The sequence below is a fragment of the Hemibagrus wyckioides genome, linkage group LG05 (assembly GCF_019097595.1).
Source record: "Hemibagrus wyckioides isolate EC202008001 linkage group LG05, SWU_Hwy_1.0, whole genome shotgun sequence".
NCBI lineage: Eukaryota > Metazoa > Chordata > Actinopteri > Siluriformes > Bagridae > Hemibagrus > Hemibagrus wyckioides.
The window spans coordinates 26,831,759-26,859,258 of record NC_080714.1 but is presented as its reverse complement, the minus strand read 5'-3'; the positions used below and the strand labels follow the sequence as shown (position 1 = coordinate 26,859,258).

The 27,500-nt window shown below is 40.4% G+C and overlaps 1 protein-coding gene across 12 annotated transcripts; it reads right to left on the bottom strand.

The window, feature by feature from the left end:
• Positions 1 to 2,621: 2,621 nt before the first annotated feature.
• mllt1a (MLLT1 super elongation complex subunit a) lies at positions 2,622 to 24,622 on the bottom strand. 12 transcript variants are annotated; one of them, XR_009204566.1, is made up of 13 exons: positions 24,502 to 24,622; positions 18,045 to 18,225; positions 14,688 to 14,770; positions 13,131 to 13,274; positions 11,687 to 11,812; positions 9,840 to 10,538; positions 9,563 to 9,653; positions 8,861 to 8,972; positions 8,080 to 8,185; positions 7,310 to 7,387; positions 7,167 to 7,216; positions 6,150 to 6,221; positions 5,806 to 5,853 (listed from the first exon to the last, which is right to left on the bottom strand). XR_009204566.1 is itself a non-coding variant. In XM_058389454.1 (12 exons), exons 1-12 carry the CDS (start codon positions 24,511 to 24,513, stop codon positions 5,725 to 5,727), a joined length of 1,833 nt encoding a protein of 610 aa, XP_058245437.1. In that variant the 5' UTR covers positions 24,514 to 24,622; the 3' UTR covers positions 2,622 to 5,724. The 12 variants fall into 12 exon arrangements, 6 of the variants coding, with proteins under 6 accessions (XP_058245437.1, XP_058245439.1, XP_058245438.1 ...); XR_009204568.1 differs by having other exon boundaries at positions 7,319 to 7,387; XR_009204565.1 differs by having other exon boundaries at positions 5,808 to 5,853; positions 7,008 to 7,216.
• Positions 24,623 to 27,500: the final 2,878 nt, after the last annotated feature.

Here is a 27,500-nt window from a genome sequence, read left to right as displayed (position 1 = left end):
TCAATATGACGTCGGTCCACCCTTTGCAGCTATAACAGCTTCAACTCTTCTGGGAAGGCTGTCCACAAGGTTTAGGAGTGTGTTTATGGGAATTTTTGACCATTCTTCCAGAAGCGCATTTGTGAGGTCACACACTGATGTTGGACGAGAAGGCCTGGCTCTCAGTCTCCACTCTAATTCATCCCAAAGGTGTTCTATCGGGTTGAGGTCAGGACTCTGTGCAGGCCAGTCAAGTTCCTCCACACCAGACTCTGTCATCCATGTCTTTATGGACCTTGCTTTGGTCACTGGTGCACAGTCATGTTGGAAGAGGAAGGGGCCAGCAAACTGTTCCCACAAAGTTGGGAGCATGGAATTGTCCAAAATGTCTTGGTATGCTGAAGCATTCAGAGTTCCTTCCACTGGAACTAAGGGGCCAAGCCCAGCTCCTGAAAAACAACCCCACACCATAATCCCCCCTCCACCAAACTTTACACTTGGCACAATGCAGTCAGACAAGTACCGTTCTCCTGGCAACCGCCAAACCCAGACTCGTCCATCAGATTGCCAGATGGAGAAGCGCGATTCGTCACTCCAGAGAACGCGTCTCCACTGCTCTAGAGTCCAGTGGCGGCGTGCTTTACACCACTGCATCCGACGCTTTGCATTGCACTTGGTGATGTATGGCTTGGATGCAGCTGCTCGGCCATGGAAACCCATTCCATGAAGCTCTCTGCGCACTGTTCTTGAGCTAATCTGAAGGCCACATGAAGTTTGGAGGTCTGTAGCGATTGACTCTGCAGAAAGTTGGCGACCTCTTCGCACTATGCGCCTCAGCATCCGCTGACCCCGCTCCGTCAGTTTACGTGGCCTACCACTTCGTGGCTGAGTTGCTGTCGTTCCCAAACACTTCCACGTTCTTATAATACAGCTGACAGTTGACTGTGGAATATTTAGGAGCGAGGAAATTTCACGACTGGATTTGTTGCACAGGTGGCATCCTATCACAGTTCCACGCTGGAATTCACTGAGCTCCTGAGAGCGACCCATTCTTTCACAACAGTCTGCATGTCTAGGTGCTTGATTTTATACACCTGTCACCATGGAAGTGATTGGAACACCTGATTCTGATTATTTGGATGGGTGAGCGAATACTTTTGGCAATATAGTGTATCTCAATATCAACTGTTCAAAGGACATTATTGTGGATTTTGGCCGCCTTCAGCATTGTTTTACAATGTAGAAAGAAATAAACATCAGGAAAGACCATGGAATTAGAAGTTGTTTGTGTGTGTGTGTATATATATATATATATATATATATATATAGTATATAGTCTGCTAGTATAGATGGTGTATTCTTGGTGAGTTTTTGAGGGTTGATTGAGGCCTGTTTATTGATGTAGAGTTGGTCTGGTAGTCTACCTGTTACATCAACTAATAGGGTTAACCTGCAAGTTTAGCAGTCTGGTGCATTATAAGAACAGGGTGGCGGTGACGGCAGCAGCAGAGGTAGCCTTCTCTGGTAGCCTTTTCTGACACGTAAGGCTTGTGTCAGAAACGTGTACAGCTAGCTTCAAGTCACTTAGGATTAAATATAATATAATATAATATAATATATATATATATAAACAAACAATTCTACCAAAGTAAGACAGGTTAGAGTCGGAAAGCGTGTTTATTGTACCGTTAAATGCAGCAGGTACACGAGGGAGTGTGTGAACAGGACGAGCGAAACAACGAGCGAGTATACGACTTGATGAGTTTATTTTAAATCATATGACTTTTTTTCTTTTTTTTTAATGAGATAAAAACATTACAAAGGTATCATCGTTCATCCTCGCGCGTCTCGCTTGCATTAAATGACCACACGGTGGCACTCAATTCCCCACAAAGCTGCGACTTTGTTCCATGCGGCCGGTAGGTTTTTTTTTTTTTTTTTAAACAAAATTTTAAAAAAAACAAACAAACAAAAAAAACCCACATCGTCCGAACATGTTTAATAATCCCCAGAACACAAACATACAAGCACTGACCTTCACGACAGGGAAAAAAGAAAAAAAAAAAAAAACTCCTCCCGGTCAGTCTCCGCTGTGATATCCCACAATGCACCCGGAGCGTCCAGACAGGAGGAGGAGGTGGATGAGGAGGAGCAACCGTTAGAGTGACCGATGAGAGAAGAAAGAAAGAAAGAAAGGATATCGTCCGGGATGTCTGCTTGTATATATACATGTGTGTACGCGTGCAGCTGGGAACATGGGGGGTGGGGGGTTGTGACGTCACAAGGTCGAGGAAACCGAAGTCCACGTGAAAAGAGGGGATTAGTGTTTAATGCTCCTTTAGCATGACGTCACGTGGGAACGGCGCAGGATGAGCGGTGCACAGTGCGGCGGCGGCGGCGGTGGAGGCGGAGGCAGCGGGTCGCTTCCGTGACTCCGGGAAACGTTTTTGCTCTTCGAGGCTCGTAGTGGATTCCGAGGCGCCGCGGGGAAGATAACTCGGACAACGACAACAAATAAAAATAACAGTCTCGGGGGCCTAAACCTGCAGTCACGAACATGCCGAGGTGAAGTGATAGATAGTGAGAGGAAATGAAAAAAACAAACAGTTTAAAAAGCATATTGCATGTAAATATAGTATAAATTTTCTTTTTAAAAATACAGTTCAGATAATTAAGTACTCGAGTCACCACAGCCAAAAAAAAAGTGCAGAGGTATACAAATAAAAAATAGAACCTAATATTTAACAAACACGCAGACTGGTCTCGGGCTCGCTTCACACACACGTCATTCAAACAGCACTCAGCTCCGCCCATTCACACCCCCCTTCTACTCCCCGCCCCCTCCCGTGACCCGTCCCCCTTTTACGATTCAAAGCGTCTGGTCAAAAGCGAAGAGTTCATGAACCCGGACTTGGGGGAGTCAAAAGTTCATGCACAATAGAGGACTGAATGATTTGCACGAACACACACACCTCTGTTCTCTCTCTCTCGCTCTCTCTCTCTCTCTCTCTCTCACACACACACACACACACACAGGGTTAAGGAAAAGGCGTGGGGGCTGTCAATCCTTATAAAACTATTAGCATCAGAAAGACGAAGGACGCCATTCGTGGAGAAAGAAAGAAGACAAACACGAGTCACAGTGAGGAGTTAAAAAATAAAATCGAATAAAAAAATGACTCAAGATTTCTCGCTGCTCTGAAAGGGAACGCGAGCGTAACGGCGTCGCTGCACGTGTCCAGAGAGGCTCGGTGTCTCGTTTATCATTAAACCTAAAAATCACACGACTTAAGAGAGAGCGTCTGAGAAAATATAACCACTGAGAGTAGAGTAAAAGACAGTATTCCGAAATTTTTACTCGACAAACACTAAAACTCACGAGTAGGGAACCGGAAAAAAAACGTTAGACCGCACGTGCCATAGGTATCACTCGAACACTTCAGAGGAATCATATGCGATGAATCATTCAGGATGAATCGCTCAGGATGAATCGTTCAATATAAATCAGAATCAAAATACTTTAATGATCCCTTCAGGGGATTATTAGGTCAACTTAATATTCTGATTCTGAAACGTTCTGGATGAATCATTAAGGGTGAATCGTTCTGGATTAATTGTTCTGGATGAATCAATCAAAATATTTACTGATCGTATTTCCCAGAGTGGATCAATAAAAGTAATCTGATTCTGAATTGTTCAAGATGAATCATTCAGGATGAATCATTCTGGATAAACAGTTTGGAATGAATCATTCTGGATGTATCAGAGTCAAAATACTTTATTGATTCCCTCAGTGAAATTAAGTTTCCCTGAAGGGATCAATGTATTCTGATTCTGAATCATCCAGAATGATTCATCTTGAACAATTCAGAACCAGAATAATTTATTTCCCTCAGGGAAATTAAGTTTTGTTGAAGGTGAATCGTTCTGGATGAATTCAGAATCAAAATACTTTAGTTATGTCCTCAAGAAAATTGTATCAATAAAGTATTTTAATTCTGAACTGTTCAAGATGAATCGTTCTGGATGAATCGTTTAGAGTCGACACTTTAATCCGCTCAACAGTCACTGTGTCGCTGAAGCATGAGGAAAACGCCTGGTGTTTGCTGGTGCGAAGGTCGCCTCAGTCTCTGTTCTGTAATAAACGTCATCATCTTTTGCACGAAGTAAAGAACCATAAAAATCACAGTGTCCGATTTGGGACACAGCCTCGGCTTAAATGAATCGAATGCTGGAAAAAGCTTGTTTCTGATTGGCTGGTGTGATTTACATCAAGAAACCTCAAACCATCACCATCAACATCTTTGACGACGTGTAACCCTGTTGGAATGTAACCATGACAACAAGAATCAACATATTCATAGCTTATAAACTACAATTAAAAGCGACAGAGCGAATGGAGAAGCGTAACCATAGCAACCGCCTTAAAATCGCTGAGTATTCATCGTTATGGAGAATTCTGCCTCCAGCTACCTCTTGCGTCTCTCTCGGAAATTAAAATAGTTGCAAATGTCAGTGTTGAAGAAACAAAATTAAAAACAAATTTCACTGACGGTTCTGTAGAACGCTAACGCGTTAACATACACAGTTCAAACGATGTTGAATATCAGATCAACGTGCCTGGTGTAAAAGTTTTGGCACACAGTGTTCAGCTTCAGTTGCTTTGTTCTAATCAAATTTAATTTAGGATCAGGACACGTCATTTTACGGACCTCTCTGGACGTAGCGCTTCGCCGTTACGCGTCACGTCTTTCCCGTTTAAGCACGATCCAGACGTGACAAGACGAAAACCCTAAACAAAAAAACAAACAAACAGCAAAACATGATCCCCGAATACTTTCACACGTTGCACGCATCTATGTACAATATTCAAGGAGTCTCTAAAAGGCCTGCTTGGCGAAACACAGTCATTAATACTCACTGGCAAAAAACCGGGAGATGCTAAGCCCCGGGACGCGGTCGGAGGGAAACACTAGTTTTTGCAGGCGTCAGTCGTGAAAAAAGGAGGATGTGTGAGTGTGTATGTGTGTGTGAGTGTGTATGTGTGTGTGCTTCTTCAGCAACGCGAGGGCCACACAACGCTTTCAACAGCTTTCAGATACTGCTCTCGAACAGCAGTCAGGCAGTCGGCTGGTTGGTGGAAAAAGGCACTAAGCGCTAGCCCTAGGCGACAAATAAACGTACATTCGCTCATCTCTCACGTCTTGTTCACGTCTTGTTCACGTCTTGTTCACGTCTTGTTCACGTCTTGTTCACGTCTTGTTCACGTCTCCCATCAAAAATACTTCTGTACAAAAATAAAAAAATATTAAAAAAGAGCGGGATGTGAGGGCATGGCTACTTTCGGGATGAATGCTCGAGTGCTGGAGGAAGAGGAGAGAAGGAAGAATGAAAAGGACAGGATACATACACACACACACACACACACTCACACACACACACTCTTTAGCAGGCTGCGGTTTGCGTCATGAGCAAACTGAAAAGCAAGAGGACGGCCGTGCTCTTCATCACACAGCTCCCAGAACATCATCACAACTCCGACAGGAAGTGCCAGCCCCGACTTCATCGCTTCTTCCCTCGTTCTCTCTCTGTGCCTTTACGTCTTCCAGACACCTCGCTGTGGATTCTGTTCACGCCGCTGCTTTTCTTTCTTTTCCTCCAGCCGTGCCTTTGAGCCCACCCTCAAGCCCGGTGTGGAGAATGAGGGCGAGCTCCGCCCCCCCCTCGGACCCGCCCCGCTTCCTGTCACGTGGCCGTGGCCTCGAGGTAGCTCTGCAGTTTGCGCACGGTCGACTCGTCTAGTGAGAACAGGTCGAAGTCGAAGGTGGTGTTGGTGACGTTGAAGTGGCCCGTTTCCTCGATCAGGTTCACGATCTGTGCGGGATAGAGAACACTGTGAACGTGATGCATCTGGTGACCTCAGTTCTTTGTTATTTCTTTCCTCCTTTTCGTATTTCAGAAAAGAAACAAAATAAAGGTTGGGGGGAAAAAAAAAAGATCAGCATGTTTAATTTTTATCCGTTTATCTAATGTTGCAGAGCCCCGGTCACTCTCTCACACTGTCGTTCCTGTCTACATGGGAGTAAAAACTGCTCACTACGGTTCTAACACACCATGACACACTGTTTAGTTCAGTATTAACCGGTACACACACACACACACACACACACCTGCTGTAGTACATTTCGTTCTCTCAGTGCCATTAGTCTGCGATGGAGGTCCACTAACTCCTCTGTGTATGCCTGAGAGAGAGAGAGAGAGAGAGAGAGAGAGAGACAAATTAAGATACAAAAACATTACACAGATCTTGAAAACTAAAATTATCAACATCTGTATCAGTAGTGATATAACAAAAACATGGAAGCGATTTTCCTCGTATAATCTCGTCTGTCTATTGTTTGTGTAATAAATCGTGCTTTTCTCCGTCTACATATCACTCACTCGTCATGAATATTCATAAGCAGGAGCCAATCACAATGCTGATTAATATTCATTCATTAATCTCGCTTCATTTCTGTGATACAGCTGTCGGGGTGGCTGAACGCTTCAGTGCGGTGAGGTTATAATACAGTCTCACACACACACACACACTCTCGCTTACGTGTGTTTTCTGGGTCATCTTTAAAATCAAGTGTCCCTTAACGTCTAGCTGCTTCAAAACTGATACTTTCATTTATAATTTATTAATGTATTATAATAATAAATTATTTTATTTTATTTAATTTCTTGCAGGTTCCACCTATTTTATGTATTTTTCTAACTGCATTAAATTTTAAAAAAATAAGCCCCCAAAAAAAAGTAAAGTAACTAAACTCTACAATAAAAATAAATAAATAACTAGATAAATGAATAAATACTCAATTATACATTATATTTGATTATAAAACATTAAACATCACTAAAAAAAAGTTTTTAAATTTAAAGAAAATGAGCCAAAAAAGTAAGCAAGCTCTAAAGTAAAAAAAACTAACAAAACAAAACTAGATAAATGAATTATATTATATTTGATTATAATTAAATACCACTACCCCTGTTGCTGCTGTCCTGAGAGATGAACGCCGTAAGGATTTTACCACAAGAACATTTTTATACAAACCAAGCCAAGAGGAAAGGTTGTGCTTAATGCTCATTAAAACCACTGACCAATCACAGTAGAGTATGTAAATAATATGAAAATGTGCCCTCACGGGTGCTGGATTCTAAACAGTGTGTAAAATTAGGGAGGGTCTCGTCACGGCTAAGGTGAAGGGGAAAAAAAACAAAAGAAGTTAAAAGCTCATTTTTACATTTTAAACAAAGTGTAAAGTGCTGAATGAAAAGGTGGATTTACCCTTCCTACCTTGTCGTAGCCCTTCTTCATAACCTTCTCCTGCCTCAGACACGGCTCGGGACTCTTCCTCCCCGTCACCTGAACGACACACACACACACACACAATTTAGTTTTAATGGTGTAAAAATAGTACTTTGTCCAAGTGGGTCATTCCCACCTTTTCATTTTATTTCTAATCCTCATTCTTCAGTCTAGCTCTAATACCGGGGCTTTGGCTGTAATCAGTAACCTGAACCTGTGTGCCAACTGAGCGCTGGGCTGAAATAATATTAAAAAAATTCAAAGAGAGAAATATGGAGAGAGACTCGAAGAGAAAAATCAACAGAGGAATGAAACAAACAAGAGTAAAAAAGAAGGGAGGGAAAGTAGGAGGGAGAAGTAGAAAGGCAAATAAAGGAATAAGCAGGTGAGAGAAAGTCAAATAAGAGAAGAGTGAGGTAAAGAGAGTGTGAGAAAAAGGAGAGAGGAAGAGGCAGAGAGAGAGAGCAGAGGAAGGAAAGAAAGAGGGGGAGCAAGTGCGAGAGAAAAGTGGAGAAAGCCACAAAATCAGAGTGAGAAAGAGAGAGAGAGTGCATATGAGAAAACCTAAAGAAAGAAAGAACACAGAGAGAGAGAGAGCATGTGGGAGTAAGACAGACAGAGAGACAGACAGGTTAATTGAGAGTACATGCTGTATGTCAGTTGTTGACAGCTGTTATGTCGGTGATGAGTCGTGTGGTGTCACTTTCCTGAGCGGAGCTCTCTGATTGGCTGCCTCGGCTTCAGCTCACCTTATTGTTATTGGAGGCGGAGGTGTGCTTGGGCGCAGGGGGCGGCGGGTCTCGGCTGGGTCGGTGGGGTCCGTCGCTGCTGTCACTCTCGCTGTCTAAACTCAACCTAAAGAAGGCAGGAGATCGAAGGTCAGCGGTACGAACTACGATGGGAATTGGTTTCAGTCGCAGCATTCCTGCACATTTCAGCTGCGTGCAATCAGCTCGTAAATCTGGATAATCACTGCTACAGAGTTGCGACACAAGGAGCACTCAAGTGAATGTTTACACTACGCAAACAAATCTTTTCTTTATCTTTCCCCTGTGCTACACAGAGGCTTGAAGATCAACTCAGACAGCCGGGGGGGGGGGGGGGGGGGGGGGCAAAGAGAGGGGAAAAGAGAGAGAGAGAGAGACAGACAGACCAACAGCAGACAGACAGCGAGACACAGACAGACACAGCCAGAGAGAGAGACAGACAGAAAGACAGAGAGACAGAGAAAGACATAGCCAGAGAGAGAGAGAGAGAGAGACAGGCAAGAGAGAGAGAGTGAAAAAGAGAGAGAGACAGTCAGACAGAGAGAGAGACAGACACAGCCAGACAAGAGACATATAGACAGAAAGAGAGATAGACAGACAGAAAGACAGAGACAGACATAGCCAGAGAGAGAGAGAGAGAGAGAGAGAGAGAGAGAGAGAGTGAAAGAGAGAGAGAGACATATAGACAGAAAGAGAGAGAGACAGAGAGAGAGAAATTAAGAAAACTAGAGAAGGAAAAAAGATAAGGAATGCAAAGACAGACCTGGAGTCACGGTTAGGAGGGTTGTTCTTCCCTGGCGTCTCGTCATCCGAGCTGCTGTCGTCTTCATCAGACTCCTCGGACTGCATGTCCTCCACCATGGAGCGTAGAGGTCCTGCATCATCATCATCATCATCATCATCATCAATAAAGCAACAACTGCTTCAACTTCATACAATCATTCACATGAAGCCGCTCAGTGCAGTGATATGGTGCAGCGATTAAATTCATTATTATTTAAGTCTAGTACATGGAGTGGAGGTATGGAGTGGACGGTTACTGCTCTACACTCATTCAGGATGCTGTTTATGGTGGGGGGGGGTGTTAAAAACAACAGTGTGAGACAGAGAAATGGCGTGAGACAGACAGAGAGAAATGGCGTGAGACAGACAGAGAGAAATGGACATAGACAGAGGAATAGAAACAAGTGGGAATGAGATAGAGAGAGAACAGTCAGAATTGTGAATGAGTGAGACAAAACAAAGGGAGAGACCTAGAAAGAGAGAGAAAGAGAGAGAGAGAGGAAGAAAGAGAGAGAATATGAAAATGTGGTGGGAAATAGAAACAGTGAGAAACCTTTGTCTACTGTCATGTTCAAATAAATGTAACGATGAAAAAAAGATTGCCTCTGTGTGTGTGTGTGCGCGTGTGTGCGCGTGTGTGTGTGTGTGTGTGTGCTGCTAAATGCCACACTGAGTTTCTCACCTTGGCCTTGTTTCTGTTGCGGCTCAAAGTCTGAGTCAGAGCTGGACTCCGAACTGGAGCTGGAGTTTGACGGACTGGATGGAGCAGACTGCTGTAGGGATGAGAGACAAACACACACACACAGAGAGAGAGAGAGAGAGAATGGAGATTTAATAACGCTCGACCAACTGTGCATCGAGAGTGAGACATCAACCGTATGCAAAATACACAAATCGAATGTTTATGCAAATGTGAATGGTTTACAAATTAAAGTGCGTGTCTAACGCTCAGTCTTCACCATCTGCAGCGCTGATCTCGCTCTGACCTCAGACTTGGACGAGAGCTCGTCGTCAGAGTTCGACTCGTCTGACTCGGGCGGCTTCTTCTGCTCTTTGACCTCCGGGGTCTCGGGTTTGTTCTTGATCCATGACCCTCTTTGCTTCGAGCTCTTCTTGTCTCCAAAACCCGGTGCCGGAGCCATGGAGGAGGAGGAAGAGGATGACGAGACACGCGGGGAGGTGCCTGGAAAAACCCCGCCTCCTGAACTTTTCTGACTTTCTCCGCCTCCCTTTTTGGGCTTCTTAATGCTGGACTTGGGCGAATCTGCATTGGAAGGGCGCTTGCTCCCCGGTTTGATCTCGGGCCCTCCCCCACCTCCGCCTCCTCCGCCGCCTCCTCCGCCCGGACCGCCTCCTTTAGGACTCGTTCCTTCCATCTTGGGCTCCTTGAGCGTCAGTTTGGGCTCTTTGAAAGCAGCTTTGGGCGGAGCTTTGTTCTCTTCTTTTACTTTGATCTCGGGCTTCTTCGAAGAGGAGGACAAGGAGAACGACGAAGGCTCGCGGCTGCCTTTGCTGCTGCTGCTGCTGCTGTCTCGTTCTGCGTCGCCCTTGGACGAGCTCTTACTCTCCGAGTCTTTCCGAGGACGCTCGCGGTGCTCCTTGGCCAGTTTGTGGGGTTTGGGGGCTTTCGAAATGTTGCTGTTTTCTTTAGTGAGCTCCTGCAGAAATAAAGAGAGAGAGAGATGTGAAGTGTAAGATTATTTCTTTACTTTTAATTCGGGTCAAAGGATCCCAAAACTCTCCCTGCAAATCTAAATTAGCATCTTGACCTAAAGCAGGGTGCTGAAAACACACCAATTACCCAGAAGCTGTGTGTTTTAAGTAGAGAATAAAATCATTACATGATTATTTAATTCCATTACTAATTAGTCATAGATTATGTCAAGCGTCCACTAGAAATCCATGAAGTTGTTGCTATAGAAACAATACTATAAATCAACCTGTGATTTGAGTGATGTCTGGCCTTACTGTCCGAGTAGAGGTTATAAAAAAAATAAAAAATAAATAAACACCCTTCTAACCAATCAGCACAAAGAATTCAACAGTGTTGGGGTGTAACTACAATTAATCCTACGTGTTAATGCCGAAGATTTTGAATATCATTATCAGGAAACAGAAAACTCTCGGATAACCGGGAAAATTTATGTTTATAGATGTGTTATATATATATTTAGGACACACTTTGAGTGCAAAATGAGATATTAGGTAGATGATGAGACTAACGGGGAAAAACTAGAGTGTAGAATCATCCCTAGAGGATTTACGAGTCAGCGGGATACGAAGGAGAGTTGAACGAAAACATTAAACTTGTGACGTAAATTAGGAGCGAAATTTTATGTTCTAGAGAAAATGGGACAAAAAACCGTTAAGAGTATTAGGTTTTTGTTCGACTTGCCCTTGTGTATATTGGACTGAAGAAGGTTGTAGATTTTCATGGGCTTTTTAAAAGCACTTCACCTTCAAGATCGTTAAACATGCAGTTTAGAAAGCTATTCCAAGAAAAGAGGGACAAGGTAATAGCAAACTCTGAGAAAGAATTAAATCAAAAAATGAAAAAGGTGGAAAGAGGATAAAACAAGAAGCAGATGATGTTTTAGAGAGAGAGAGAGAGAGAGAGAGAGAGAGAGACAGAGGTAAGAGTGTGAGGATGAAAAGATAAAAGATAACAGATTGGGGGAGGGAAAGAGGAAATGGTGAAAAAAAATACAGACAAAGGGAAAGAGTGAAACTTCAGCAATTGATGGATTTGAAATAAAGGAGAGAAAAAAGAAGCTTGAACATGTGGCTGATGTATAGCTTGACAGACCTTGGGGCCCTGGCAGCTTTTGCTCTTCTTGGGGTCGGAGAAGGCGGACAGAGGGATTGTGGGAAGCATTGGGTAGTCTGGACTCGGCCTGGACACCAGCTCCGCCCCCTCGGGCACCACGATGATCTAGGAAAGGAAAGAGAGAGATGGTGATGTAAAAGCATCCTGTGAGTTCCTCAGGAACACACTGCTTCTGTCTCTCTTAATCAATAAATTAGTCCTAAATCTTTAAAAAAAAAAAAGCTATTAAGCTTTAACAAAATCTATTTTTGTAAACATAACCAGTCCCAAAAAATTATTTTCCAAACCCAATAATAAACTTTTGTTAACTGGTTTGCCGAGTCGGTCAGTAAGCCAAAAAGCGAGTAAATACATCAGTCAGTGAGTCAGTCAGTAAGTTGATAAGTGAGTCAGTAAGTCAATAAGCAAGTCAGTGAGTCAGTCAGTAAGTCAGTCAATAAGGCAATAAGCGAGTCAGTAAGTCAGTAAACCAATAAGCGAGTCAGTTAGTAAGCCAAAGAGCGAGTCAGTAAGTTTTATTAAACAAGCAAGTTAGTAGGTCAGTAAGCCAATAGGCAATTCAGTAAGCCAATAATTAATCCGAGTCAGTCAGTAAGCCAATAGGCGATTTAGTAAGTCAGTCAGTAAGCTGAGTCAGCCAGTAAGCTAATAGGTGAGTCAGTCAATCAGTAAGCTGTAGTAAACCAGCAGGCGAGTCAGTAAGCAAGTCAATAAGCGAGTCAGTAAGTCTTTAAAATCATGCTGCATTTAAGGTAAAGTTCCACTGGAACCATCCTCTCAACATGATATCTCAGCTTGTTCCAGTTCACACAGTGACGTCAAACCCACACGACCAATCACGCTGTGGTCAGTGTACATAACACTGACCATAATCATCACAAACACCTACATCAACGTTACCCTTATCTATCCTAGCCGACTGACTCGATGCTATGGTCCAGTGTGTTTTTGTGCTGTGATTTCAGTCGGACAATTAAAGTTAGAACCACAGTAGAAAAGCTTTATGAGCTTGACAAGGTCTTTCAGAGTAAAGAAAACCTGCCAAGGTGAGACATGACATCATTACAACTTAATAAAAGTAAATAAACACCTACACCTGGACACCGCACTCACCAGTAAGTCAGTCAGTAGGTCGGTAATTATATGATCAATTTATATAAAATGTACAAAAACATTAAAAAAAAATTTGACTTCCATTTCAATTTAATATTTAAAAACAACAACAATAATAATAATAATAATAATATTAAATAATTATAATAATATAATATAATAATAATATAAAAATAATATTAATAATATTAATAATAAATGCATCTTATGAGGTGTAAGGCTTTATACAGAGTATATAACTGCGTGTGATTGGTCTTTAAAACCAGAAGCATTGATGATTGCAATATATCCCCCCCAGTCCTGCACTCACTCCTCCAGCTCTGACCAGTTTCTTGCGGAAGTCCCGGGTCGGGTTGTTGAAGGTGAGTTTCTCACAGCGCAGGTGATTGACAGGCGGGTTGCCCTCCAGGTTCAGGAAGAGGTCGTAGTTAAAAAGGACTTTCTTCGGCTCCTCCTGCAGCCATGAATATTCAGAGTTACAACATGATTCAAGCATGCATGTGCACACACACACACACTCTCGATCCCTCTCTCTCTCTCAAAACATGCACACACAAAGAGGATGGATGTTTGGAAGGATAACAGGGGGAAGGAAATCTGGAAGGATGGAAGCAGGAAAAGGAAAGTAGGAAGTTCAGACAAAACATTAGAATGAAAGAGAAAGTGATGGAAGGATGGAGAGATGGACGGGTGGATGAAAGAAAGAAAGAAAGAAAGAAAGAAAGAAAGAAAGAAAGAAAGAAAGAAAGAAAGAAAGAAAGAAAGAAAGAAAGAAAGAAAGAAAGAAAGAAAGAAAGAAAGAAAGAAAGAAAGAAAGAAGGAACAGTGGGAAGGAAATTTTTGAAAAAACGAAGTGAAATGAAAAAAGGAATAAAGTGAGTATTTTGCAATGAAAAGAGTGTGGAAGTTCGGAAGTGAGGGAGGAGGGAAATCTGGAAGAAAGGAAGGAAGTTCAGAAGAAAGTTTTGGAAGAAATTGAGAAAAATAGATGAGAAGGAACCGAATGTGAGGGAGTTTAGAGAAAAAAAGTCGCAGGGATATTTGGAAAAAAGAAAGGAAGTTTGCAAGGTGAGAAATTTGGGATAGTGTCAACTAAAAGGAAGAACAGGATTGGGAGAGTTTGCAAGAAAGATAGGATGGAAGAGTGGAAGTATGGAAGGATGGGAATCTGGAGAAAGATTGACGAGAAAAGAAAGGCAAAACGTTTAGATGAAGGATGAAATTTTGAAAGGAAGGGATGAAGGAAGTTAGTAAACAAGAGTGGAAAGAAGTTCGGAAGGAATTCCAGAAAGAAGGAAGTCTGAAAGAAACCCTGAAGGGAAAAGATGAAGGTTTGGACAGGAGGAAGGTCTGGATTGTCCGAAAAGGACGGCTTTTTCCTGGTCACTTAGAAAAGTGTGCCAGTGCAACAGGAACCTGAGCGGAGCTCTTTAATAACGTTCCCTTTATGAAGCCGCTGTAAGCGATACCGTGCGGAAGGAAGTGCTGCAGATAAGAAGAGCTGGAGAGACCATGCGGCCTGTAGAAGCGTGTTTCAGGCCAGTGCAGAGTTTATCAGCCACTTCCATCTCATCTCTGTACTCAAACGCACCGTGTGTGTGTGTGTGTGTGTGAGATCTCTATGAGCTCTCTATACACACTGCTGGAGATAAAATACTTCAATATGTGGGCAAAAGGAAGAACCTATGACCCTGAAAGGAGGGGAAACTGTGCAAAACAGATGTGTGGGTGGGTGAGCGTGTGAGCGAGCAAGAGAGCGAGAGAAAGAGACAGAAAGAGAGACAGACAGACAGGGAGAGGGGGAGGGGAAGCAGAGAGATAGAGAGGGAGAAAGAGACTGCAGTAGAACCAGACCGTGTACACTCACCTTGTTTTTAAAGTAGACCTCTATAGGCATGAGAAATCCTGCGTATCCTGACTCTTCTACTTTATATGGAGGCTCCTTACACACTGCAATCAACACCAAAACACACACACACACAAAAATCAGTCTGCTGTTCTCCATTTCATAGGTCAACACAGCTCACCTTTGCCCCGGGGCTCCGAAGTCATCTGTCCTGCAGAGTTTAGTTACAACCTAATCTAATACACCTGACTCGAACATTCACACACTGCTGAGGTCTAACAGAGACACGTGTGTGTGTGTGTGTGTTTGCACAATTATATTATGACCAAAATTAAAGGCAATGGTAAGAAAGTGCTCCAGAAGTGGCTCGGGTTTAGTATCGAAACCCGACGTTTAATTACACTGTGTACTGAAAACAAACCGGGTCTATTACAGGCACATTCAAAGTCTTTCAAATTTATCTATGATTCAGAGTCGGAAGTGATTCAGTAGTGTCCAAACACATTTATTATCTTAAACTGATAAACAGTGTTAGCTCTGACCCAGAGACGAAGCGGATTATAATTATGCACTCGTGTTTCATTACGCCCGTCTTAGATATATCCTGTACTGCTGTTTATTGTATTGTACAAATCGATCCATAAGACACCACCTATCATATTACACTATCTAGTCTACACAGAATACCACATTATTTACTGTACAATATAATCTACACTACACTACACCAATCACACTACTCTAATGTATATCATTATCCACACTACACAATCAACCATAATACTCCATTAAAACTAACACCACCCTTAATACGCTATTTACAGCACTACACCACCAACCACACTAGTCTAATGTATACACCATTATCCAGACGATACTATCAACACTATACAACATACTATACTACACAATCAACCATTATACTCCATTAAAACTAACACTACCCTTACTGCATTACACCACTCTACACTACTCTAATGTGTACCATTATCCACACTACACTATCCATACTACACAACATGATCAACCATAATACTCCATTTAAACCAACACTATCTTTACTACGCTATCTACTGTACTACACCACTCTAATGTATACACCATTATCCACACTACACTATCCATACTACACAACATACTATACTACTCTACATACTGTTTAACACCATCTATACTACACAATCAAACATAGTACACAATCAATCAACATTTAGTCCAACACTATCCATGCTACTCTAATGTATAACATTATCCACACTACACCATCTACTGCACTACTCTAATGTATACGACATTATACACACCACACAATCCATAGTACACAACATAACATAATACTCCATTTAATCCAACAATATCCTTGTTACACTATCCACTGCACTACACCACCACCACACTACTCAATGTATAACATTATCTATACTACACTATCCATACTACACCGACCATTCTGCTCTTAAGTATACAACATAATCCATACTACATTTCCATACTACACCAACCATACTGTTCTAATTTATATAACATAATCCACACTACACCAGCCATACTACTCAACGTATATCATTATCCACACTACACTATCTACTGCACTACACCACCAACCATACTGCTTTAATGTATACAACAATATCCACACTACACCAACCATACTGCTTTAATGTATACAACAATATCCACACCACACTATCCATACTACACCAACCATACTGCTTTAATGTATACAACATAATCCATACTACACTATCCACACTCCTCTAACGTAAGTCATTTTCCACACTACACTATAACATTATCCATACTACATCAGAATGTATTATACTATGAATCACACCATTCCATTTGCTTTGTAATGCTATCCATACTACATGGTCCACAATACTATCCATCACACTATCTACAACACTACACCATTGACCATACTACTCCATTTACTTTACTCCACTATCTACAATACCACACCATTAACTACACTACTCCATATACTTAACAGCACATTCCATACTACACCCCTACCCATACTACAGTATTCACTGTATAACACTATAATGCCTACAATACTCCACCACTATTCCATACTCGGTACAACACTATCCACATTATTGTCTACAATACTATCTCCAATACTACACCATTAACCATACTACTCCATTTACTGTTCAACTCTTTCCATACTACACTGTATACAACACTACATCAACCATACTACCATATTTACTGCATAACACTATCCATACTATAGTATACAATAATATCTACACCAGTAATAACATTACTATTACACTATTCATACTACACTGACAACAATACTTAGTGGTTAAGGTTTTACATTATTGATCGGAAGGCTGTTAGTTTGCATCCCAGGTCCACCAAGCCACTGCTGGGCCCATGAGCAATGCCCAATTGTGCAGTTGTATAAAATGAGAGTGGATAAGAACATCTGCCAAATGCCATAAATGTAAACATGCTCTACAATACTACACCATTAACCATACTGCTTTTACATTTACTGTACAACATTAGCTATACTACACTACTTCTACAAAACTACTATCCACATAACACACCGGCAGTCAACATTATACCGTCTACAATACTACACCTTTACCCATACTACTCCATTTACTGTTCAACATTATCCATACAAAACCATCGACAAAACTATACCTTTAACATACTACTCAATTTACTATACAACAATATCCATGATACTATCTTCCACACTACATACACTATTACACCAGTAACTGTACAACACTATCTGTACTGCACTGTACACAATATGACACCATTTACCTATAACACTATCCATAGTACTGTGTCTACAATACTCTCCAATACTACACCATGCCACAATACTCTCCAATACTACACCATGCCACAATACTCTCCAATACTACACCATGCTACAATATTATCCATTACTATACATACTATACACTTGCTTACTTACAGCAAGAAAGAAAGGTGTGTCTATATTTACTTGGGGAATGTTCCATGTGGTCTGAATGATTTTTGTACCATTTGTTTACATCTAAATTTGTTTACAGCTACATTTGTGTCTGTTTACATTATTTCATTTCGTTGTATGAAAAAAGAATTCTATTCCATTTACTATACAACACCATCCACAGTACATCACCCATATAATGACTGCAATGTTTATTTACCTTTAGCAAAAGACAAGGACTAAAACATAATCTAAATCATCAAAATAAAAGTAGATACCCAATGATCTGCCTGACGCGCATCTTTTGGACCTCAACGTATCACATAAAAGGAAGGAACGTTTTATTGCCCGCCTGAAATGAACATCAAGCCACTGGAGGACACGCCCCCATCATTAAAAATAACAGGGCGACACACGCACACACACACCTCTCTTGGGCTTTGGGAAGCTCTCGTGCAGGCGGAAGATGACTTTGTCTACAAAGTGCTGGATGTCGCTGTTCTCGGGCCCTCGTACGAACACCATCCAGTCATGCGTGAAGCCTTCGGACGTAGCTTTCTTGCGCAGCTGAGCGCGGTGGCCCAGTTCCAGCTTCACCTGTACCGTGCACTACACACACACACACATACACACAAACACACACACAGAAACACCACAAGACATTTTATTTTATATTTATATTAAATTGCCTATTCATATGACTACATTTTTACAAAGATAGAAATATTACTAAAATAATAATATTAGTAGTACAAATATAAAATGTCAAAAAATGCTAAAAAAAATTAATAGTTATAATATCAGAACTTTATGACTTATAAAGCTGACTTCTTTTAATTTAAAAAAAAATTATGCAGTATTAATATTTCCACAATAAGAGGAACATTGATTCTCTTTCCATGCAGAAAGTTCTAAATTTTTTCTCTCCACATCCCTTTTCTGCTCATCTCTCTGTGAGTAACATGCTTCAAAACATCGAACGCTAACACAGTTAACGCCCTCACTGACCAGATGATTTGCGATAGTAGCTGTGGTGAATTTCGCCTAACCATGAACTCGCATTGCGTGTAAAAAAAAAAACCCTGTACCAGGTGACGTGTCGTTTCTCAGCCTGGGAAACGCTTGTGTTACGTTCACATGGAGAGATTATTATTTTATTTTAACTGTAACTTCTATCAGTAGATGGATGATGACGCGAGCTGGCATGCAGGGTGTCTGCAAAAATAGATTATTTCTGCTTCTTAACAAGCTGGGATATAAAGATGTTGCGTGTTTGTGTGTGTGATGATAAACGCTGCTTTGATTCGTCGTTAATCAGAAATTAATTACGCCATCTGAGCAGCCGTTATGTTAGTCTCTGGGAAGAAAAAACCCACACCAGCTGATTTGTGTTCTGCATGTTCGGCTTTTCGACGAGATTTTCCTCATGGAGCTGGTGTGAGACTGGGAGATTTAAGAGCCTCGCGGGTCGTGATGGTTAAACCGGGGCCAGGCAGCATGGCGCCACAGTGGGAGACGAGAGCGAGGGCTTGAGGAGGCGAGAGTTTACTGTCCCAAGGGCATTAAAGCGACAGGATGGACAGGACTGACACCAGGGAGAGGATTGGACCAGCTTTCTGCTCTAATCCTTACTCAGACACGTTCACGGGTCGGGTCACGTCTCCGCACGGCGCTCCTCATTCTGGCTTTGTGTCCCACTATTCCACTTCATACAAGTGTTTGCTGGTCAATACGGACAAATGGAATTCTTATGATTCGTAATCCAAGTTTGGACGTGTTTATGGTCATAAACGCACAGCAAAAAAGAAAGGCGTGTCTATATTTACTTATGGAAAGTCCCTCGTATTCTCAAACTTCTTACACACGTATTAAAGCCTCGAATCTTTCGAACCTACGGCCATGTCGAACTCAGAAGTGTCAGGGATGAGCTTCATCATCAGCGAAAAAACCTATTCCTAAAAAACTGTATAGAAAACAACAAATAGAATCATGTCTAGAGAAACGTTTTTGCTTTAATGCTGAGGGAAAAAAACAGGAAAACAAGAAGACTGGAACTCTTTACATCGTCTGCTTCCAGTCAGGTTGCAATTAAAATATAACGAAAATCTATCACAACGTCTCAAAAATTCTGTGTATTCTCTGTGCTGAAGCTACAGCACGGGCGTCGCCTTAAGTTTGTTTGAGGTAGTTCGCCATCGATTGGAAAACGGTTTCTACTTCCTGTTAGTAGAGTTTGAGACGATATCACTAGACTCTAGAGTACGTAGTGCATAGTGTAAGTGTGTAGTATGTGATTTGGGACGCAGCGTGCGACATCACAGTATATCACAGTATAACACGATAGTGTAATCACCACAATGCTCGAGTCTAGAAAAATAAATAAAACATACCAGATTTGATAGAATTGTTGAACAAAACCTGTATTAAATGGAAACCTTTAAATTTTATGTTTTAGGGTTTTTTGTTTTTGTTTAATTTCAATACAATTTTATGCATCAAGTCAAAAAAATGCCTTTCCGCCATCTCTAATTGACTAAGTGAAGCTTATTAAAGTGAAACGGCTCTGTTTTCATTTCCTCTCCGGTGCTCGGTGTCGGCCCCTGAACCTTCCTTTCCAGCTGAATCGCTAACACAAACTCTCTAATCCGGGAGCCAGAAAGATCTGGAAGCTTGCGGTGAGAAATGGAGGATTAAACAGGAAGAGATGAAGCCAGACACCGTGAGCATGGGGACGTGAGCTTTACCCAACCAGGGCTGTCTGACGATGAGGTCTCTGAAACGGTGAAGTCTTCTGGAAGGAGACGTTTATGTAGGGAGTAGTGAAGGAGTCTTCAGCGTCAGAGATGCAGCTTTCTAACAGTCCGATGTACAGCTACGAGTTTTTCCGTCTTACTAACTAACTTGCGTTCCACGTCATAAAATGTAACGACAAACGGAAAAAACTCGACTTGTAACAATAGCAAAAGTGCAGCGGTAGAGGTGCGGAGGAATAAAACATCCGGTCATTTATTATTTTCCTACAACAACATGTCCCACAAGAGTTTATTAATGTTTTTTTAACATCTGAGGAGCAGAAAATTAATTTAGCGGCACAAATCAGTGTATTTTCACGCAAATAAACATGTTCCACTGACTGGTGTCATTTTATCTAACCTTCTGATCTGTCACTAATGCTGAGCCAGAGCCCCACTGGAGCTGATACGCAATGGAAAATCTTCGGTTTGCTTTCTGATCGTCTCCTAACCTGCAGCTGTGTGACAGCAGACGAACACGCAACACACCGAGACGCTCACGCCAAACATGTGGGTTTTTTTTTTAAAGCGAACATCAAAGGATGTTGAGTTTCCTCAGAAAACGTACTACTGCTTTCTTTCTTTCTTAAAACACGCGTTTCCCCCCATCCCCCGTCTTCAGCTCTACAATCTAGAACAATCTAAAGACACGAGGGCCTGATTTCAAGAAAGCGACACGGAGGCTTTCCTCGAAAACGTGGATCAAAAAACGATCGAGGCTGAATCATGAGGCTCAAAAGTGGCAGCTAGCATAATATAACAGCGTACTGTGAGCTAGCCAGCTAAGGCACATTAATGTGAACCTTATTACTTGTTTCCATGACAGCAATCTGGTTGGTTGTCCGAACATCAATGATATTAAATTTCAAGCTGTGAAGTGAGGGTTAGTTGTAGCAACAGATTTATTTTTTATTGCTTGTTTCTAAACATGCACAAAAAGAAAGAAAGTTCCGCATATTCAATGATGTTGATCTTTCGGTTGCTCCCTACGTGTGTGAGGGGTCGCCACAGCGGACCAACTGGTCTGCACAACAACTTGGCACAGGTTGTGCACGCCCTTCCTGACACAACCCTCCCATTTTCTCCGGGCTTGGGACCGGCACTGCATCCAGTGGCTGGGGGTTGGGCACTGGCTGGGAATTGAACCTGGGCCTTCCTCATGGTAGGCGAGAAACCCACCACTGAGCCACCAGCGCCCTTCAAGTTCGGCGTATTTTAAATCGTCTTATTTGCAGGCTTCTAAGCTTCTTGTTCTAATTATTTAATTCATCCGCATCTACCTGATTCCTTCGAGAATGACCGATATTTACTGATTAGAAGTATAGGAAAGAGATGAGGTTTGGAAGAATCAAGGCTAAGTCACGACAAGTCATAAATAAAACCCATTTCCACGATGACCTGTGGTGTTCTGACCTCATATCACGCGCAAACCATTTTATTCTGATTGTTGTTGTTGTTTACACAAACCAGACGGAGAAGATCGTCCATCAGGTGGTGAGATTTATAACGCGGATAGAGACAGCGTCCAGGTCCGTTCAATTCCACCGTGAAGAGCTTAACGTTTAAACCTACACAAGCTACATGTTTAGTGCCTCAGTACGATCTACATAAACATTAGGGATGAAGGCTAAGAGCTGGAGAAGGGTTAGATTTGCGCGGTTTTTCTGCTCAAACAAACTTTTTTTTTTAAATCTGAGGAACTGACAATTATATGTAGCACCAAATACAGCAATCAGTACATCTAAAACGACCTGAATGTTCAAAATATAAATATAAACGCGTGTAAATCCTGTGTTCTACTTTTGATCATCTAGCGAAAGCGTGATGTAAATCAAAAGGCAAGAATCCGATAAAAAACTCGGGAATCGTGCTCTGAGTCGTGTACATATCAGCAATAACAAAACAAGAAAAGCTACTTGACTTGCAATGCAATTTTCAACTTATATTAATCTGAGAATGTGTTTAATCCAGTACTGTTCACACGAACACTTAATAATGCAGAGAATCGGATTATTGCTGTTCATGTAAACACACTCAGGGGAGGACTAAACAAATAAACTTACACGGTAAGGAAATCTAGGCTAAAAGCATCACGGTTTCTTGGCTTCACTGCATCAGGTCGGCGTTGAAAACGAAAAGGAACCACATAATATGAAATATACAATAATATGAAAAATCTGCTAACTTTCAACAAAAATTCTACAGAAAAAAAATTAATTAAATTAAACATTCATATTTTGGAACATAATACTTTCAGTAAAAACGCTTACGGTGCCAGAACTGATCACGTTAGCATTAAAAATTAAAAGAAACAAAAACAAAACAAAAATCAAACGTCGTTTGTTTTAGCTTTTCTGTTTCGCGGCCTTGTACGACAAAGCTACAAACATGCTAGGAGTCACAGCAGACGTAACATGTTTATAACACTAGTGCGTTAAACACCGCTAAGCAGTTCAATGGAGGCTGTTTCTGAGGTACTGTGAGGGGATCGGTGAAGGTTTTTGGGTCGTAGACAAAAATGAACGAATGTCGTAAAATGTTGAGTTAAAAATAAGTTAGAAAGTAGACGGTAGTTTGAAAGTTGACGCTGATCGCACGCCGTAACGAAACAGGAAACCATGACGACGTAGCGGCTTGTTTTTACTGAGGGGAAATGTAAACAAACACACATTAATTATACTTGCCCTTTTTCACGCGTGTAAACAAAAACTATAATTTTCAAAATTTGTGACAGATTTTCTTTCTAATTTAAGCTCTTTTAAAAACAGGAAATTTTGTTACGCAAATAAAAAAAAAAAACAAGTGTTAAGCAAAATGGCTACCAGAGAATTGGGATAATCTTAATAATAATAATAATAATAATAATAATAATTTGATTTTTAGTAAAAATTTGGGGGAGTTTTTAAAAGCAAAACGTACTTTTAGCTGTTACGTGTGGGGATCGATTTGGGACGCACCCTAGAAAACCCGGCGAGGGAAAACGCAGCAAGGGGAACGGGACGAGTCCTAAATTGCACGAAAAAGCACGAGTCGGTGCACTACGTCGTGCGTGGAATAATGGCACGAGCGCCCTGCCTAGTGCACTACGTAGCCAATAAGGAGGCGTTTGGTACGCGGCCGCGTTTAGATGCAGGAATTTCATAGCTAACGCCAAAGCAAACCAAAATAACAATAATAATAATAACAAAAACAATAATTCCATTTTTCATTTAAGACTTTTAAATTTGCCAACATTTGCAAAAGTTTCTAAAAACAGCATATTCATGGTGTTTTATCCACTCTCCTAATTATTTCACTGTTTTGTAATAGGTGTCAGCTAACGTTGACTTTCTGATTTCATTAGAAGACGGAAATTATTTTTGTAAGAGGAAAAAAAAAGCGGAAATTACAGACCTAGGAGATTAAAAGCAAAACTAAAAACAAAAAAGCCGGCTTACTACACATTGCACTAGTCGGTTAGCTTCACTAGCCTAAATAGCTTCAGTCGATTTTCTTGCACGTTCAGTAGCAGTGCAATCACGACGATGATGATGATGGTGAAGGCGATGATGATGAAGATTATTATTAGCAGTAGTAGTATTATTTATGCACAAAATAAACGACTTTGCAACCTTATGCACGCCTTGTCCGATCGACAAACCTCCCACCCACCCACCCACACACACACACACACACACACACTTTCACATTTTTGTCGTCAGTTGTATCGGTTTTTAGAGGCCGGCCCAGGAGACAAGGCACAAATGCACATCTCTGTTTACATTATGTGTACGAATTGAAGCTTCCTAGAGCATTAGCATGCTAGTTTGTGCACGAGGATGCGTCTAAATGTTATAAATTGATATACAAGTCGCTTAGCTTGGCTGCAGGGTGTGTGTGTGTGTGTGTGTGTGAGTGAGAGAGAGAGAGAGAGAGAGAGAGAGAGAGAGAGAGAGAGTGAGTGAGTGAGTGTGTGAGTGAGTGTGTGTGTGTGTGTGAGACTCCTTTTCACCAACCAGCCCATTACATTACACCCAGCCCCAGACTCGTAGACTCCAACAAAACCTTTTTCAAAAGTAAATAAAACAAAAAACAAACGCCAGTTCCTCATTACCTGATCCTCCATGTTGCTCGGCTCGCCTGATTGTTGTGTTTATTTACAGAAGCCGTGTTTTCTCAGGCCGTTGTTCCTCCCGACTCATTGTGTGTCAGTTTCAACCCCCCGAAAAAAAAAAAAAAAAAAAAAAGGCTGAAAAACCGGAAGCCAGACGCGGCCATTTTCTCCCCTCCCCTTTTGCTCCCCTTTCCTTCACTCCTGGCTCGCACGCGAAAGCGAGACAGCCCGGACAACCAATCAACAAGGAGCATCTTTGAAGTTTAACCAATCAGACGGGTCAAAAGGAGGGACTTCCCTATTCGGTACCGACCGGTATTTTAGCAGTTGGGGTTGCCCGAATCACAGATTACGGCTCGATCTCAAATGCATCCATAATCCCTACATATGGACACTTCGTAAGGCTGGAAATACGCACTGTTTAGTGCCATAACTAGGAGATTAGAATGCTTTCGGGATTTAGCCTTCGCTAATCCTGTGTACGGGAGTCATTTCACGTCATTGTAATGCAATAATTAAATACATAAAAGATGATTAAAAATAAACAGATTTATGAAAGCGCATATTATATTATATTATATTATATTATATTATATTATATTATATTATATGCAATCTATGCTTTATTTTAATTTATTTGAATTTTTTTTTTAATGTCTTGAACTCTTTATTAATAAATACACCTTGATCCTAGTGCATTAGCTCACAGACTCAGAAGACCATCTAAAAGAAGAAAAAAAAATAAAATTTTGGGATTAAAAATAAAAAGTTTGGGTGAGGAGATCTACCAAGAAAATGACATAGACAAAAAAACAAAATATTATTTTATTTATTTAAAGTACTAATAATTTCCCATACATGATTCCTTAAAAAAAATAAATAAATAAATAAATAAATAAATAAAAATTATTATTATTATTATTATTATTATTATTATTATTATTATTATTATTATTATTATTAATAATAATAATAATAATAATAATAATAATAATAATAATAATAATAATAATAACAATAATATCTTATTTTAAACATTAATACAATTAATTTTTACAAAGGTTTTATTTATACTACAGAACTCATATTTTATTTATTTATTTATTTATTTATTTATTTATTTATTTATTTATTTATTTATTTATTTACTGGACGGATGACCACTGAGCAAAGCCGTAAAGGACTTTAGAGGATTTTCAAGCCTTCAGCAGATGGGACGTGAACCCAAACCTCTGAGCTCTGGCACTGAAATCAAAGCTGCGAATTCAGACAATGCAGAAAGACTTGCAGAAAATCTGCTTAGGCTAGCAGCCCGCTCTACACACTCCTGCGCCGGCAGGCTGTTGTGACTAAAGCAGCAGGAGAGAGAGAGGGGGGGGGGGTTCATGTCATTGCTGGGGTCCCTCTGGATGAACTGGGTGTATGTGAGAGAGAGAGAGAGAGAGGAGGAGGAGGAGGAGGAGAGAAGAGAGAGTGTCTTTGGCTCTGTTTCTCTCTCCTTTTCTCCATCACGCTGCTTTAATCCCCCCGCTGGGGCTCCTGTATTTAATAACTCTTTTATTCCCAGCAGGACGTCAGGCCCCTGACACGCTGCTCACTTTTCTTTTCTGCTCATGCACTATAAATTAGGTATATTTGCATATGCTGAAAGGAACCTAAAAAAGCTTCAACATTAGAGAATTAATATTAAATTGTGTTTTAAAAGGTTCAGATTATACTTCTTTCATTCAGAATCCATCATCTTCAGGATTCTGGAGCAGACTGAGTAAATATTTGGAATGATAATAATGACAAATAATTATAAATAATAGTAATGTATAAAGTGTAATATAATAAATAGTATTCCAAAAAATAAATAATAAATAATATGATGCAAATAATAAAAATGTAAATAAATAAAATATATTATAATAATTATTATTAAATATAAAACATTTTTTTAAAATAAATATATCTACTATATATTAGTTACAATATAAATATCAAAGTAGAATAAAATCATGACATTCTTTTTTTTATTTATTTTTAAAATTATATTCAAGTCTCAACAATTCATTGTTAAGGTTCTTAGCAAGTCTGAAGTAAATAAAAGTCCTACAAATTACGATTCTGTGGCATCCTTCACATTAAGATGTCCTAAAATGGAAGAAATAAAACACCTGTCTCTTCGGCTCAGGGAAAATAATCAACAACAGTAATGTTCTGATGAAGCAGAGAGACACTGTTCCCACCCCAAAGCTGATTATTTTTTATTATATCTTTTATTCATCCTATGCTGCAGAAATCTGGCAATAATTTACAGTTATAGATTTATTTATTATCCATTTATAGCTACATTTATTGTTATGGAACATCTTTGGAACAAGTTCCTGTTATTGCTTGCATTATCTTCTTTTTTATTTTCCCTCATTATTAATTAATTAATTAATAAATTAATAAATAATTAATAAAATTAATAATATTAACATATTGATGTATTTATATATTTATCAATGTACTTATTTATTTATTTATTTATTAATGTATTTATTTGCTTGTTTATTTATTTATTTTATACCAGAATGCTGGAGATAATGGGTTAGAAATAAAAGACGTATGAAATCTGCAAACACTTAGAAACAATTTTTTTTCTCTCTCAAAATTTTTAAGTAAATTTTATAAAATAAATAAGTTAATTAATTAAAAACTCAGCGAGAAACTGTAAAGAATTCCACCCTGAAAGCTTTAGCACTGACACTGGAGACTCCTTCCATAAATAAAACCCTCGCTATATCATTCCAACAATTCCACACTAAATAAAACCATTCACGTACAGTTATTTCACATGTGCAGTTATTTCACACATGGAGTTATTTCACACGTACAGTTATTTCACACGTGCAGCGATAAACGTCTCTGTTCTGCTTTCTCATGCTCCACATCACAGCATCTCGGATTGTTTTCCCGCATCGGCACAACCCTCAGACTTTAATTCCTGACATTTAAACTGGGAGTTAATC

Bases quoted from the DNA above. Each gene is read 5' to 3' on its own strand.
- mllt1a (XM_058389454.1), bottom strand. The intron at 11,813-13,130 runs GTGAGTGCAGGA...TTCCTTTCCTAG, and splicing joins AACTGGTCAGAGCTGGAGGA to ATCATCGTGGTGCCCGAGGG. The intron at 8,186-8,860 runs GTCTGTCTTTGC...TGCCTTCTTTAG, and splicing joins CCTCCTAACCGTGACTCCAG to GTTGAGTTTAGACAGCGAGA.